Here is a 14,687-nt window from a genome sequence, read left to right on the forward strand (position 1 = left end):
ACATAGCATAACTTTCCTGGGTGCTATTGCATGTCAAGTATACTATCAGTAGCAAGTATGCAGAACTATGTAATAACTGAGAGTGGTTTAGAATGCAAATCAGTGTCTTTTGCTTATTATCTGACTTGTATTCTTTCACATTTTAACATATGATTCAAAATATTATGATTATTTACTTTTAGACAGGTAGAGGTAACTGTGAGAGTTCTTAGAATTTTCAGAACTCCCACAGCAACACAAAAGTGCTCATGACTCTGTTGTTTCAATCCGGTTTTCATGACAAGGGCTTGAAAATGAACAGTCCATCAGGTACAATTCACACAAAAATCCTTTCAAGTGAATCCAAGCCACCTCTACAACACACATCAATCAGACAAACCCCTCCAAACCACCAAAAAACAGCAAAAAAATCTCAAAGTATCCCATCTGACTTCTCCCTCTTCTCTACCTACTCCATCTCAAACTTATTCCTATATCTGATTCTCACTATGTATACCTTACTGCTCACCAGTCTTCTACTACTTCAGCTAATCCTCATCTCACTACACCCTATGCACCATTACCGTCCTTCCAGAAACATCCCAGCAACCCACTCCCAAAGGATCAACCCTGCTCAAACAATGTTATCACCATCTCTCCCTCTGTCTTACCCTCTAACATTCAACTCCCTAAAATAAAAATACCTCCTTCCTACTCCCTGTCTTCAAAAAACAAGACAAAGCTTATTACATATTACCCACTCACATCAAAGACTAAAAGTTTCCCCACTACAATACTAATAGCTGGTGACATACACCCAAATCCAGGTCCAAACTCTAACCTTACCTCTATCCCAAACACTCCTCTCACCCCAGCCCACCAAACTGCTCCCCAAAAACAAATCTCATTCTATTCTATTAATACCCGAAGCATTCTCAACAAAGTTAGTCAGTTTCATGCATGGATAGCAAATCATACCCCAGATGTTATCGCAGTAACAGAAACCTGGCTTAAACTCCACAACCTAGATAATGATATCCTTCCCCCTGGATATAACATAATTTGCCTTGACCGTAAAAACAAAAAGGGTGGAGGAGTTGTTATAGTCTATTCCAGCAATCTTACTATTTCACACATTACACATTCCATCCCATCTTTCTCCCCAACAGAAACACTGGCAGATAACCTTAAACTAAACAGCTTCACTACAATCACTACAGTAACCACCTACATTCCACCAGGGGAAAATATTCCACTACTGGAAAACATTCTCTCCTATCTCTCCCTGGACATCCCAAATGAAACAATCCTCCTTGGTGACAGAAATATCAATTGGCTAACCCTAAATAACCCAGAATTCCCACACAATATTAATTTATAAGGATTTACTCAGCTAATTACTAAGCCAACACATTTTAACAACACCCACACTATAAATACCCTCATTGATTGGATACTTGTCTCAGTTCCATCCAAATATCACAATCCTGAAACTCTTCCTGATTCTCTGAGTGACCACTCACCCATAAAGGTGCTAAGATATACAAACCACCTCCCTAAACCACATAGATATATTGCTAGACATAATCTCTCCAATTTCAACCCAGAAACATTTAACACTCTAATATCTAAAGTACACTGGGACATCCTCACTCAGCTGCCCCTAGATGAAGCTGTCGTTGCCTTCAACTCTACTTTTCTGGATATCGTAAACTCATTAGCCCCACCTCGCAAAATTAGGACAAATGCTACAATATTTCCTTGGCTAACAAAAAACACAAGAACTCTCATGAAGACTAGAGATAAGTCCTGGAAAAATGGCTACAAACAAAAGACCCAAATGACCTACAAAGATATAAAGAACATAGAAACCTGGCCAAAAGACTTATCAATAAAGACAAAAAAGATTTATACTATAACCCCCCTACCACACTAAAATCTGACCCAAAAAATTCTGGAATGCTATCAAATACTTCATCCTGGCAACCCTACCTCACCCAACCCTACCCCAGAAAAGACACCAGTAGAAACTGTCAACACCTTCAATACTTACTGTGTAGAATCTATATCCAAACTCTTTAACTCAAATAGCTCCAATACAATGACCCCCATAAATCCATCTTCCTCTTCAACAACTACCCTTCCCAAAATCTTCTCCCTCAAGCCCATCTCCACAACATACATCCGAACCCTACTCTCCAAACTGAAACCATGCTCAGTATCTGCTGATAACATCCCATCTTACTTTCTTCAGATAGCTGCCCACTCACTTGCCTATCCTGTCTCTATCATCATTAACCGCTCAATCTCAGAATCCAAAGTACCCTCCATCTGGAAACAGTTCTATACCCTGCCTATCCACTAAGGAGGTAACTCCACTGAAATCTCCAACTTTAAACCTATTACCATCCTCTCCCCTCCATGAAAAGCTCTTGAAAAATGCATACATACTCAAGTCATGGCTCATCTCTCTCAAGAAAACCTACTTACTCCTACACAACATGGTTTTCGACCAAAGCATAGCACCTATACTACACTTCTATCACTTCTCAGTACTATTTCCCTTGCTAGAGATGACCTAAAACTTATCTCCTGTCTCTTTCTTGATCTCTCAAATGTCTTTGATACTGTTTTTCACTTTCTACTATTAAACAAACTGTCTAACCTACCCTTCTCCCCTGATACAGTGGCATGGTTTGAAAGCTATCTAAATGATAGATACCAATCTGTAAAATGGGACACTGCTTTATCTACTCCCCTTCTAATACAAATGAGTGTCCCTCAAGCATGGCTGGCCTTATGCATAGGCCAACTAGGTGGCCACCTAGGGCGCCGGTGTAGCAGGGTCACTTTTCCAGTATTTATTTGGTGTAGGTAGACCAGGATGGGGGCACCTGGTAATGTGTTGGGGGGGCGCCGTGGAGCTGTTTTGCCTAGGGCATCAGTTGACCTAGGGCCGCTCCTGCCCTCAAGGATCCATTTTAGGGCCATTACTTTCCAACATCATCACAAACTTGCTCTATACCTCCTGCCACTCTCCTCTATTATACAATACGCTCTCTACAGTCATAACAATAGCAAACTTTCCCTCTGAACTCTTATTAGCTAACCCAGTCATCCATTACTCAGTAGAAACATGGCTCTCAAACAACCAACTCATCCTCAACCCTAAAAAAACAAAACTCCTACTTTTCCTCCCTAAAACATCCAACCACACAAAGACCTCTTTTACTATCCAGTCACTCAACAACACTCCTGTTGTAGTTGAACCTAGCTCAAAACTCCTTGGTATCACAATCGACGATCAACTAAAATTCGACCTCCACATAAATAATTGTATCAGGAAAACTCACCTTAAATTAGGTCTACTCTATAGAAATAAAAATATTTCTCACTCAGAAAGCTAGAATAGCCCTCACTCATGCCTACCTTCTTCCCTGCTTAACATATTGCTCACAAATCCTTACTAACCTTAACTCATCTCTCCTCACTAGACTTGAGACTACATACCACAAAGTAGCTCGATTTGCAACTCAACAACCCTATAGATCTCACCACTGTCTCTCTCTAAGATATTTAAACTGGTTTGAGCTGCCCCACCTCCTCCTTCTCTCTCAAGTCCAAACTATACACTCAATTCTTTACCAGCCATCCTTCTGTCCAGCCTTACACTCTATCATCTCCAACTATGCTCCTTCAAGAAACCTCCATAGCTCTTCCCAAGACCTCTTAAAAATCTATAAACCCAAATCTAAAGCAGGATGTAACTGATACAGCTATCACCCCTCTATTGAATGGAACAAACCTCCCCTCCAAATTCGAACACACACACATCCCAAAAATTCTCTAAAAGAATATTTCAACAGGAAATGGATCTGCCAATGCTCAGATCCTCCTTGAAAACTCTTTACTCTCACTTCCCTAATCAATGTACTCCTTTCTGTTATACTTGTACGGTATCCAGTTAGATTAATTGTAAAAAAAAAATAATAATAATTTTTACCCCTATGTTGCTTTTTATACTAACAACTACTTTTTTAAAAATGTTGTGGCTATAATCTAGCTGTTCTTAACATTTTTCTACCTATAAAATATTTGTATGATGATGAAATGTACTCTGTATACTCTCACAAATGTAACTGTAGTCTGCTAGGTGATTGCCTTATTCTACTTGTAAAATATCTGTAATAGTGACTAAATGTTATAAGTATTTACTGGAGCTTTTCTCCCAGGGCCTCTGCTGAAAAAGGGCTTTGGCTCAGTCAGACATTCCCGGTCAACAAATGTAAATAAATTTAAATAAAAAGCCATAGTACTCAAAGAAATAACATTTAATGATTCAGCAAGCACTGTTTGTATGACATGTTTAACATAAAGCAGACTGACATTTTTTTAAAGGAGACATAGCATATAAACTTGCATTAAAAGAATGACAGTTATGTGTGATTCAGGTTTAACTTGTAAAAGTGTGAATGTTACTCTAATTTTTGATATCATTCTGATAGTAACTTTTATATATGCAAAAAGCTATATTTTTAATTCTTTGATTATAACATAGCATGTCTTTCCTGGGTGCTATTTCATGCCAAGTATAGTATCAGTAACACACTACTGGCCCATTGTAAGAACCCATCATGTAATTTAACGTGCCTCTTTAGTGTCATTTGTTGCATCTTGTATTATATTTAATAGTGCATTATTCAGCTATGCCAAGATATCAGAAAGTGTGCCACCTAACACAAGTTTCATCATAATGATGATGAACTTTTAACCTTTTAAACTCTAAATGAAAATAAGTGGCATTAAGTTCATATGTAGCTAAAAGAATCAAACTCTTAACATTTTAAAAAGGGAACTAGTAACCATTTGAAGTAGGGAAATAAATAAATAAATGATTTATCTTGTAAAAAGTTATATTCAGCACCTGTTCACAGCTATTCAAGCATTTCATTAAATTAATAAGAATTCATAACCATGAAATTGATTTCATTTGTCCTTCAGTTTTTTTTACTGTTTTTGTCTTTTATTAACCAACCAGCTCTTGTTACATTTCTCTTCAAAGAAGTTGATAGATTCCAGTCCATTTCCATTGAATCTTCCAATGTGTTAAAAATCTTTCCTTCTGGAAGGTGAATTCTTATTTTTGCTAGAAACAAGATATGCCCTTTTGATGCCCAAGGAAAAGTTTCTGGCAGGTTCAAAGTTTTAGGCAGCCAGGTATTAAGGACCTGAATCATACTGTCTCCCAGTTCTTTTTCAGGAATCCTATAAATTCTGATATGATTCCTTCTAGATTTGTTCTCTATTTTTCTCCTGGAATAAATTGTTTTGTTTCAGAAAAAAATCAGTGTTATTCTCATTTTCAAGTAATCTTCCATCAAAATCAGGCTTTGCCTCTTCTATACTGGAGATTTGTGTTGATTGTTGTTTAAGAGATTCACTCAGTACTTCAACTTGCTTTCTACAGTCTTTTTTTAAATTGTCCATTTTGCTTTCTAATTTATCTATTATCTGTCTTTACAGATAACCCACTGATGCTACGTAGTATAGCCTGTATGCCTTTTTTTATAGTACTGTCCTGTATACTGGGCTTAGAGTGGCTCATTTTGAGACACTTAGTTCTTTCTAATTTTCTTGACAGGTAAAAGCAATTAAAAGAGTTTCAGACTTGTTATTTTTTGGAGTAAATCTTTCACCAGATGTTCAACTACAAATCTGTCAAGTTTTGAAATGTTCTGTTTTGAGGTTTTTGGTAAAAATCCTATCAAAGATGTTTAAATGAAGCAGAGCTAAAAAGCAATGTTGTTAACTGCTCACCATCTTGGCCACTCCCTCTACCCATTTTGAATATGCTAACAACCACTCTCATGAATACATTATGTAGGATCTTCTTTAAGAACTTGACTCCTGGTTTCTTGCTGAACCACAGTCTCTCAGCCAGTACTTGTGTGTCAGACAGCTTGCTTTCAAACTTGACCACTTGTTTGGGCAAGGTGTGGCAGCCACGGAGAGGGAGTGGAGTTGCCACTTGAACACATAACTAACTCATAGCTAAGTTCAAGTAAGTTTAGCACAGCAGCTGTGGTGATGGAGTGGGATAGAGTGGAAGTTTAGCGGTTAGGTTTTATTGTCGACTGAGGGATTTAGGGTTAGAATTAGGGAGTGGGGTTTGGGATTAGGTTAGGGACTGAGACATTGAATAGGATTAGGGAGGGAATAGAGAATTAAGGTATAGGGAACATCTTGTGAATTTAGGTTTGGGGAGAGGAATGGCAGTGTCAGATAATTTCATCTATACTATAGGCTGAATCATCACAAGCAAGTAATACTGGTAACATTTGATTTGCAGTCTGACAACATCTTGCTACATATCAGCATTTGCTTATATTTTCTAAAAACATTTTGCTCAAGTTGTTTTGACTTTCTTTCAATAATATGTACATCAAAGTTAACACAGTACTTCCTTGAGGCATAATCTTTGCATATTAAGTACTCATGCTAAGAAAGTGTGTGTGTGTGTGTGTGTGTGTGTGTGTGTGTGTGTGTGTGTGTGTGTGTGTGTGTGTGTGTGTGTGTGTGATACCCCTCAACTGTCCAGATTTTCACAGAATGTCCAGATGTTAGCCTCAAATCTTGGTCTGCTTCTGATAAAATTGAGATTTCCCAGCAAATCATTTGCAGATCATTGAAGATTGAAGTCAGAAACTAGTGACAGACATTTGAGTTTCAGAGTTCATATACTTTATAAAATCCATATTAATGCAAAACTTGTTATTCTATCAACTCACTAAAGTTTGTAAGAGCAATATTTAAAAATTGTCCCTAGTTTTGGGCCTTTGCCCCCATTACTTATGGCTTTTTCAAGATTTATTGCTGTAAGAGGTTGAGAGGTATGGTTGTCTCATGCTATTACTTTTTGTTATACCCACCACAATAAAGCAATTCCAGAATTCCAAGCAGACTGACTCTACCAGAATCTTGTCTTCATCTTTGTTTTTGGAAAGGGGTGGATTTGATTCTAGAGGTATTTTAGAAAGAGCAACTTGACCATCTGTGCATACATTTACAAAATACTACAACCTAGATTCCTTTTCCAGATCTACAGCATTATCCAGGGGTTCAGGGGCCCTCATTCTTCCTCATCCCACTTGGTATAAGCTGTGATAGCCTCTCCATATCACTAAGGCTACTGCAGCAGTGGTCAAATGATGAACATAGTACAGTTGTGTAATTAAACTTACCATAACAGTAGATGTATGAATGATGACTGCTGCAGTTGCCGCCCCCTCCCTCCAGTCTTATTTTTGTATGCTTCTGTTGCTGGGGTGAGGACTTTTATTATTTTCCTTGCATTGACTTAATTCTGGGTTCTAGCCTCCATCTCTTTACCTGGTATGAAATTTCTGAAGGGCTTAATGCCCAAACAGCTCTTTTTCCTCCACTCTGCTTGAACTGGTAATGGTTTGGGTGTTTGGAAGGTGCCTTAAATGTTTTGAAGCTGGATAGGTGTTATGTCCTATAACCTGTACAACCTGTATACCTAAGGCTACTGCAGCAGTGATCATTAGAACAGCTACTGTTATAATGTGGAGAATATATTGCAATGCAAAGTATGACTATAATGTCATAGCAAAAAATCTTCATATACATATAATGGAGGACACACTCTTGCATACAAGAAGAATACAATAGAATAAAAAAAAGCTTCATATATGTGTCATGGCAAACAGAGGGGCATGTTAGAAACTTTGATATATTTTTTGTGTACTTGCAAACTCCAGAGCTGTAACATGTTTAGGAAACATAACAATGAAGAAATGAAAGGTGTTTAGGTTGGGGCATAGGGTAATGTAAAGTCAAGAGTACATGGTTTGAGTCCTTTCACTTCTATTTGCTTACTGTGCGACTGAGCAAATGACATGGTCAAACTGTCCTCTTGAGACACCCTGGACAGGAATGCTTGTGTTCTGTACGAGTCCTCTCGGTACACCCCTGGACAGGGATGCTTGTGTCCAGTATGCTTACCCAGTATATAGCTGTATGAAGTAAAAAATTTAAAAAAATGCTTAATAGTGTTTGCCAGACATTGAAAAACATGAATGATCCTTCCAGCCCATGCTAGTACTCGCATAAAAAACACATTCAGATAATTGAAGAATATATAGGCAGACATAAGGCAATTTTAGTGAAGGACAACAGAATGCAGGCTCTCATACCTAGGAAAACACCCACTTCAAAACTTTAGTAAAAGCACACCTAAAAACATTCTGGCTATGGCCTTGCAACTCCCACTCTAATATCACCCACCCCATCCAACCACTACCTTTCTTTCCACTCCACTAACTACCTTGATTATAGCAAGCTCAGATGCTCATAAACCTAGTGCTTATTATACAGCAGGAACTTCTTATTGTAACATTTGTTAATGTCTGTTATGTACTTCACAGGTAAAGATTCTAGTTGTCTACTGATGTACTATGTTCTTCATCTGTAAATATGTTGTAAGTAATTGCTATGTAAATTGTTAATTGCTATGTAATCCAATGTAACTACTGTCTGTTTATTTTAACTGTGGAGCTTTTCTCCTCGAGCCTCCGCTGAAAATGGACCTACGTCCAGTCGGACACTTCCGGTCAACAAATATAAATAAATAAATAAATAAATTACCCCAAGAAGCTCTCATTGGTATCAAGTGTATGCTTTCTATCTGTAGTTTTATTATTCTCCCAGTGTTGCATTTTGCAAGTGTTGTAATGAGGGTCTGTATATCACTTAATTGAATGGCTATTCAGCGAAAAACCATTCATCAAACTCCTATTTGGCGAACCTGCCCTTCATCGAACAGCAAATTTTAAGTAGGGCAAATCAGTGGTAGGCCATCATCTGGAATTTGCCCTATTCCCCACTGTAGTGTGATCTATTTATTTGGGGTGGGTATGGGGGGTGTAGCTCCCCACCTTGGTAGGTTTTAAATGTTATGTTTTTTTTTCCTGTTTGTTTGTTTTTTTAAGGTGGGTTGGTTGGCCAACTGCTAATTTGTCCTACTTAAAATTTGCCTTTTGATGAAGAGCGGCTTAGACAAATAGGGGTTTGACAAATGGCTATTCACTAAATAACTGCTCGATAAAGTGATATAGACCCTTTTAATGATGCTATAACTCCTAGAACTTGCGAGGCAATGTTTTACCTTTTCCAAAAATCAAGTGCACAACATCATGATGTTGATTAACAGTAAGACAGAAGCTAATTAATTGTGTTTTCTTTTGTATATGTGCAGGGCTGTGAAGCTACCATAAAGGAATGGATAAACCTAAATATTCTTGCAATTGTTGGAGTTGGAGTGCTGCTAATTATAATAGAGGTATGTTTTTTTATTTATTTATTTATTCATTCATTAATTTCTTAGATAGCTAAGTGGGCTGGTCCAGTGGACCTTTTTCAGTTGCAGACATTGTCAGAGGCACAATTACAGAGTTAAACTAAGTGAAATAAGTTACACATACAAAACACAGCAAAAAACCTGAGAGCAAATACATAAGAGTAACAGGTACATGAACTGTACAACTTATCATTTGCATCATATTGACGGCAAACACATGCAAAGCATTACATTCCCCTTGAGATTAGCAGTAGCTGCAAACAATGCAGTATTTACAGATAATGGAAAGCCTTCATTCATGGCATGTAGCAGGAATAATAAGTTTAGAAGGGTAAAATCCAAGTGGTCATGAATACACATTAGCCTAGCAGGTGGCTGACTCCAGAGGAACTGTCTGAGCATCTATGCTGTTCTTTTGCTTAAGAATTAGTTGATTTTGGAGTACAGCAAGTGGGGATATGGTATTGTAGCTGAAGAAGCAGTAAGACTCTAAGGCTGAAAACGTATGCATGAGTGAAGGACACAAGGCATAGAAAAGGAGACCATGTAACAAGGAGACCACTAGCAGGAAACTCAGTTTTAGTACAAAACAAAGTACCTTTTGAGGGGATATTGCAGTAATGCTGTAGGTTGCTGTACAGTGCTATAAAGTAACAATTTTGCTGAGGGTGATTGGAAGAATCTTATGATTTCTGGGATCCACAATATTTGTTCAAAATATATTCACTAAAATTGTATACATTGAATGCATTAGATAATTAATCAGATGCAACATTAAACCAAAGGCACGATAGCAGCCTTATGGAGGCAAAGAGAATTCCCTGAACAGCAAACATATTAGCATGTGCATATCAAACCTTAGCTCCCGAGCAGTCTGGTACCACAGTCTTATAATATGATCCCTTACGTTAACCCACTAATAAAATATGTCTCATTCAAAGTTCATAGTACTTTGGGGTAGATTATACTCTGTAAATGAAGTGATTTCATTTTCAGCACAGCTCAATTAATCTTTCATTAACCTATGCCCTGGTTAATCTTGGTCATTCTTTGACAATGTAAATGAATTCCCCAGTAGAGGTTCAACATACTGCAGAGTAGTAGTCCCATATTTCTTCTTAAGTCTAGAGAAAAGAGAAGGACATGTACTCCTAAAATGATTACCAAAATCATTTGCACTTTTGAGGAGTGTATTTTACAACAAGCTTTTAGCTTAACAAAAATCTTTTTAGTCATTTCATCACTGTGAATTCAGGAGGTTAGTGAAGGGTCTAAACATATCTTCAAGTAACTGAAAATAGCAGCATTTTAAAACTGAAGGCCATATTGTTTGAAAATGCAAGTGAATAGATTTGTTTTTTTTGTTTTGTCATCATTAAATTTGTGGCAAACTGGATGCACATGTACATTTTTTACTAGGTGGCCCTCTGAATCAAATGAAGCTATGTAGCAGACTTAGTAAGAATAAGATCATTTTCACATGGGGTAACTATAAGATCTTCAATTATCAGAGGGGAACTGGTTTCCAAAAACTGAGAAATGGAGCCCAAGAGCAGAGTCTTGGTGACCACAGGGGAAATGACCCCAGATAAAAGTATTTCTCTCCCTTGTCAGACTGCTGTTCTAGAGTTCCACAGGTAGTTATTAAGCCACTCACAAAACAGTGGCTAACTTTACTTAGTCAAGTGAAAAGGAGTCATCCATGCTGCTGAAAGCTTTTATAGGTTCAACAAAAAGCAACACTTTTCTAAAGGGCACCTCTATGCCTCTTAGAGTGAAACACATGACTGACAAAAAAAGTATTCATAGCATTATATCGACTTTTGAATCTATAGTGCCTCTGGACAAGGATACCATTGGTTTCAAAATGGGTCAGTGCTTATGGTAAAACTACCTGCACCAGCAAAATTACTAGGAGAGGGGAGAAGAGCATCAAACTCGGTCTGAAATCTTCTAGGGTACTGTTTACACACGAGGTTTACAAGACCATGTTTCTGTGATGATGGTATAAGTAGATGTTAAATCTATGATTAAGTGGCTTTCCACTACAACTAGAGCAAAGTTTTAGGAAATGAGCATGCAGAGTGAGATGGGCCTTGGACTTCTATGTGAAAGTCATCTAGTAGTGATCTAACTGTTACGGCAACAAACTTGGAATAAAGTGAAAAGGTGGAGGGCAAAAGGTCTGTGGAAATAGAAGGCTGACTCGCAAGAGATGGAGCTCTTGAAAAGATGTATGAGATGCCACAGAATCTAAAAGATTATTTTGCTGTCTGAAGAACTGATAAATCTGACTGAATATTTCTGAGCACTTTTGCAGCAGTGACTTTAACAGATCACTACTAACTAGGTGCAGACTGATATGGTGTTGGGAAACTTGTGTTTTCTACCAGTAATATTGCTGAATTCAGCCCAGACTTTTTATGGCTGGGGTAGAAGAAAATGATAAGAACTCATATAGTTCTGTTTTGCTCAGCATACCTCATTTGAACATCTTTTAAGGTAAAGGAATTGTTCATGTTTTAAGATATTGCTAGTTTTCTCCAGTCCATGCCATGCATGGTTCCTTTGTTTTATCTTTGCCTTTTTGTTTACCAGCTGCTGACAGTGGCAGTCATTGTGCATTCCAAGGCTCAACATTGAGTGAGACAAAATGTCTAATTTTCAATCAAATTTTTAACAAACTACACACAGTCAAATCATTCTTCTCCTTTTTTCCCCAAATTCCTTATACTGAGTTTTACAACCACCATGCCCATTAAAACAAGACAAAACACCATCATAATGAATCATACAGTAATACATTCACAACTACTGTACTCAGATATGCACCACTAAAGAGCAAATGCTCCTGTTCTTTACCCAAATTACACAAATTACAGCAATGTCTCATAAGACTAATACTTTCTTGAAAGCATATTAAGATATTGATACCCCAAGACAGAAATAGTGCAAGTCTCTACAATGCAGTAAAGGTGCTAGACTGCCTTAACAATTAGCTATTTATCCTTTTAGTGTCATTCTTTATACAGAATCCTTCTTCATTGCTTGCCTCCTATTGACTCCCTTCAACCAACAACCAACTAGTTGTGGGATTTGTCAAAAACATCCTCCCCTCACTTCTGACCTCTAAAGAATAAAACATCAAGATGGGGTAGAACCTCCAGATGGTGGCCTCACATTTGCTTTCTAATTCCTCTCCCTTTTAATACTCCCATAAGCCAACATTTCTACTATTCTTGTTTCAAACCCACCTCATCTTCTTGCAAGCTGCTCTCCTTTCCCTCCTCTCCCTTCATACACTGTTATTTAGCTTCCTTATTATACTCCTGACATTCTGCCTATTCAACAGTGTGCATTTTCCTTTTAACTACCCTTCCCACTAACTGCATCTCCGCTCTTTCACCCTGTGTCAACCTTGTCCTTCCCAGTTCACTCCAGAAAGACATAATAACCAACAATACTTCACCTGGTTTCCATACTCTTCATCTCTGTCTCCTTAGCAGCCCCAAATCTAATTACATATCCACATCTCATATGCTTATTATCAGCGTCCCCTTTCCCACATCTCCAACACTCACCTTATTCCCACCACCCCTCCTTCTTAAGACTCATACGAGTACTATATTCTCCATGCAGTACTCTCATATGCAGAATGTACATCATGCCAGTGTTCCTCAGTTCTGTGGCCACTTCCCACACATTTAAGTCCTCTCGAGCCACAACTTCCCAAAGCCACAAAGTAAGAAAATTATTCTTTGATTTTTTTTTTCCTTTACCAGTTACCTGTGACATCTTTCCTACCCTCGTATGTCCTAAACCATTCATCTTTTGTGCATGTTCACCACCTATTGTATTCAGTCTTAATACTGGGACAATCTTTATTGATCTAACAAAAGCCTTCAATCTAGTGAATTATCCTCTCCTATTTAATGTATCTGCAGGACAAACTTTTTGCTATGAACCTTACTTTTCAAACATATTAAATTTCAGTCTTTACCATTGCCAGCAACTGCAACCTTAGATCCCTACCGACCATTATAACCTGCATCCAGACACACAAATTATAAAACTACACTGCACAGACCCACTTTTTTCATCTTTGGCCCACAAATTTGGGAATCCCTTCTTACCTCTCTAAAAAAAAAACTCTTCCTTTAAGATATTCAGGAAGCAACTTTAACATTTCATCTTCAAAAATGCCATTTGTTCTTGCTGCAAACATTGTACACTTACCTGACTCTACCCCCTCTCTTTATCTTTATCTGTCTCAAAGGTCCTCTCCAGATAGTCAAAACATTAGAAGCACTCATTCAAACTTAATTCTATATGCTCTGGACATAGACTTACCTTTCCCACTTACTCTTATCTGTTGATAATGCTAACTATTTATTCTCTACACACAAATACTTCTTCAGAGACTATCTAATTATTCCCCAAAGTGAATTTGAATTATATATCCAATTATTCTTTGTTAAATTTGCTGTTGTTATGCTGTACATTTTTGACATTAAACTTTGTAAAGTCTATTTTGTTGTACTCTTGGTCTAAAAACTTGCAAACAACCCAAAGAGAACAGTGTTGTACCCTGGTTAACAAAATAAATAAATACATACATACATGCTTGTTGCAGTTCATCAGGATACATGCCAGGTCACATTTTTCACTTGATACACTGCTTAGTCCCCAGAGTGCAGATTAAATTTCGGCTAAACCAACTCAGATTCCATAACCAACCCCTGTCATTGGAATTTACTGTGTACCCCATGTACATTAGTAGCGAAGCTTCCCCGATCACCAGCCTAACTTTAAAAGCTTTATATTATTTCCTTCTTAAGATACTTCCCAGTCTCTAATTTCAGGTTATCTTAAATCTCCGAAATAGCCACTTCCTTCTCCTGTTCCCAGTTCACCTATCTTCCTCCAGTCAGTTCCATTTATGTATGTTTTTGACTTCACTGCTGCCACAAATGACTAATGTCCAGCTTTCTCTAACCTCTACATTTCTTACCTGCTCTCAGTCTATCTTTCTCAATATGTCCCCTCTTCCCCTAATGTGCAAACCTGCCACATTCTTCCATGTATCTCCCAATACCTTATCCATGGACTCCTCTTCATATACCTAAGAAGACAGAGAATCAGTGGTGTTACCTGGATACAAGCTATCACTATCCACTACTCCCCCAGTGACTGTATCTTACCCACCTATCTGTCCAACAATGATACAGTTGTCTCCCGCAAAGCTGCCCAATTCTTTTCCAGTACCTCCTTAGCCATCCAAATAAACTATTACCCATAAAAATTTCCTCCCTGCCAAATAATGAAGTCC

General features: G+C 37.8%; 1 protein-coding gene across 1 annotated transcript in view; it reads left to right on the plus strand.

Annotated features, from left to right (window-relative positions):
* Window positions 1-14,687, plus strand: part of TSPAN19 (tetraspanin 19) — a 188,696-nt gene that overhangs the window by 132,949 nt on the left and 41,060 nt on the right. Inside the window, exon 3 of the mRNA XM_044087132.1 lies at window positions 9,257-9,340. Coding sequence (XP_043943067.1) covers window positions 9,257-9,340 — 84 coding nt within the window. The remainder of the gene's footprint in view (window positions 1-9,256; window positions 9,341-14,687) is intronic.

This window comes from Protopterus annectens, chromosome 11.part0, assembly GCF_019279795.1.
Source record: "Protopterus annectens isolate FY-2018-M chromosome 11.part0, PAN1.0, whole genome shotgun sequence".
Lineage (NCBI taxonomy): Eukaryota > Metazoa > Chordata > Ceratodontiformes > Protopteridae > Protopterus > Protopterus annectens.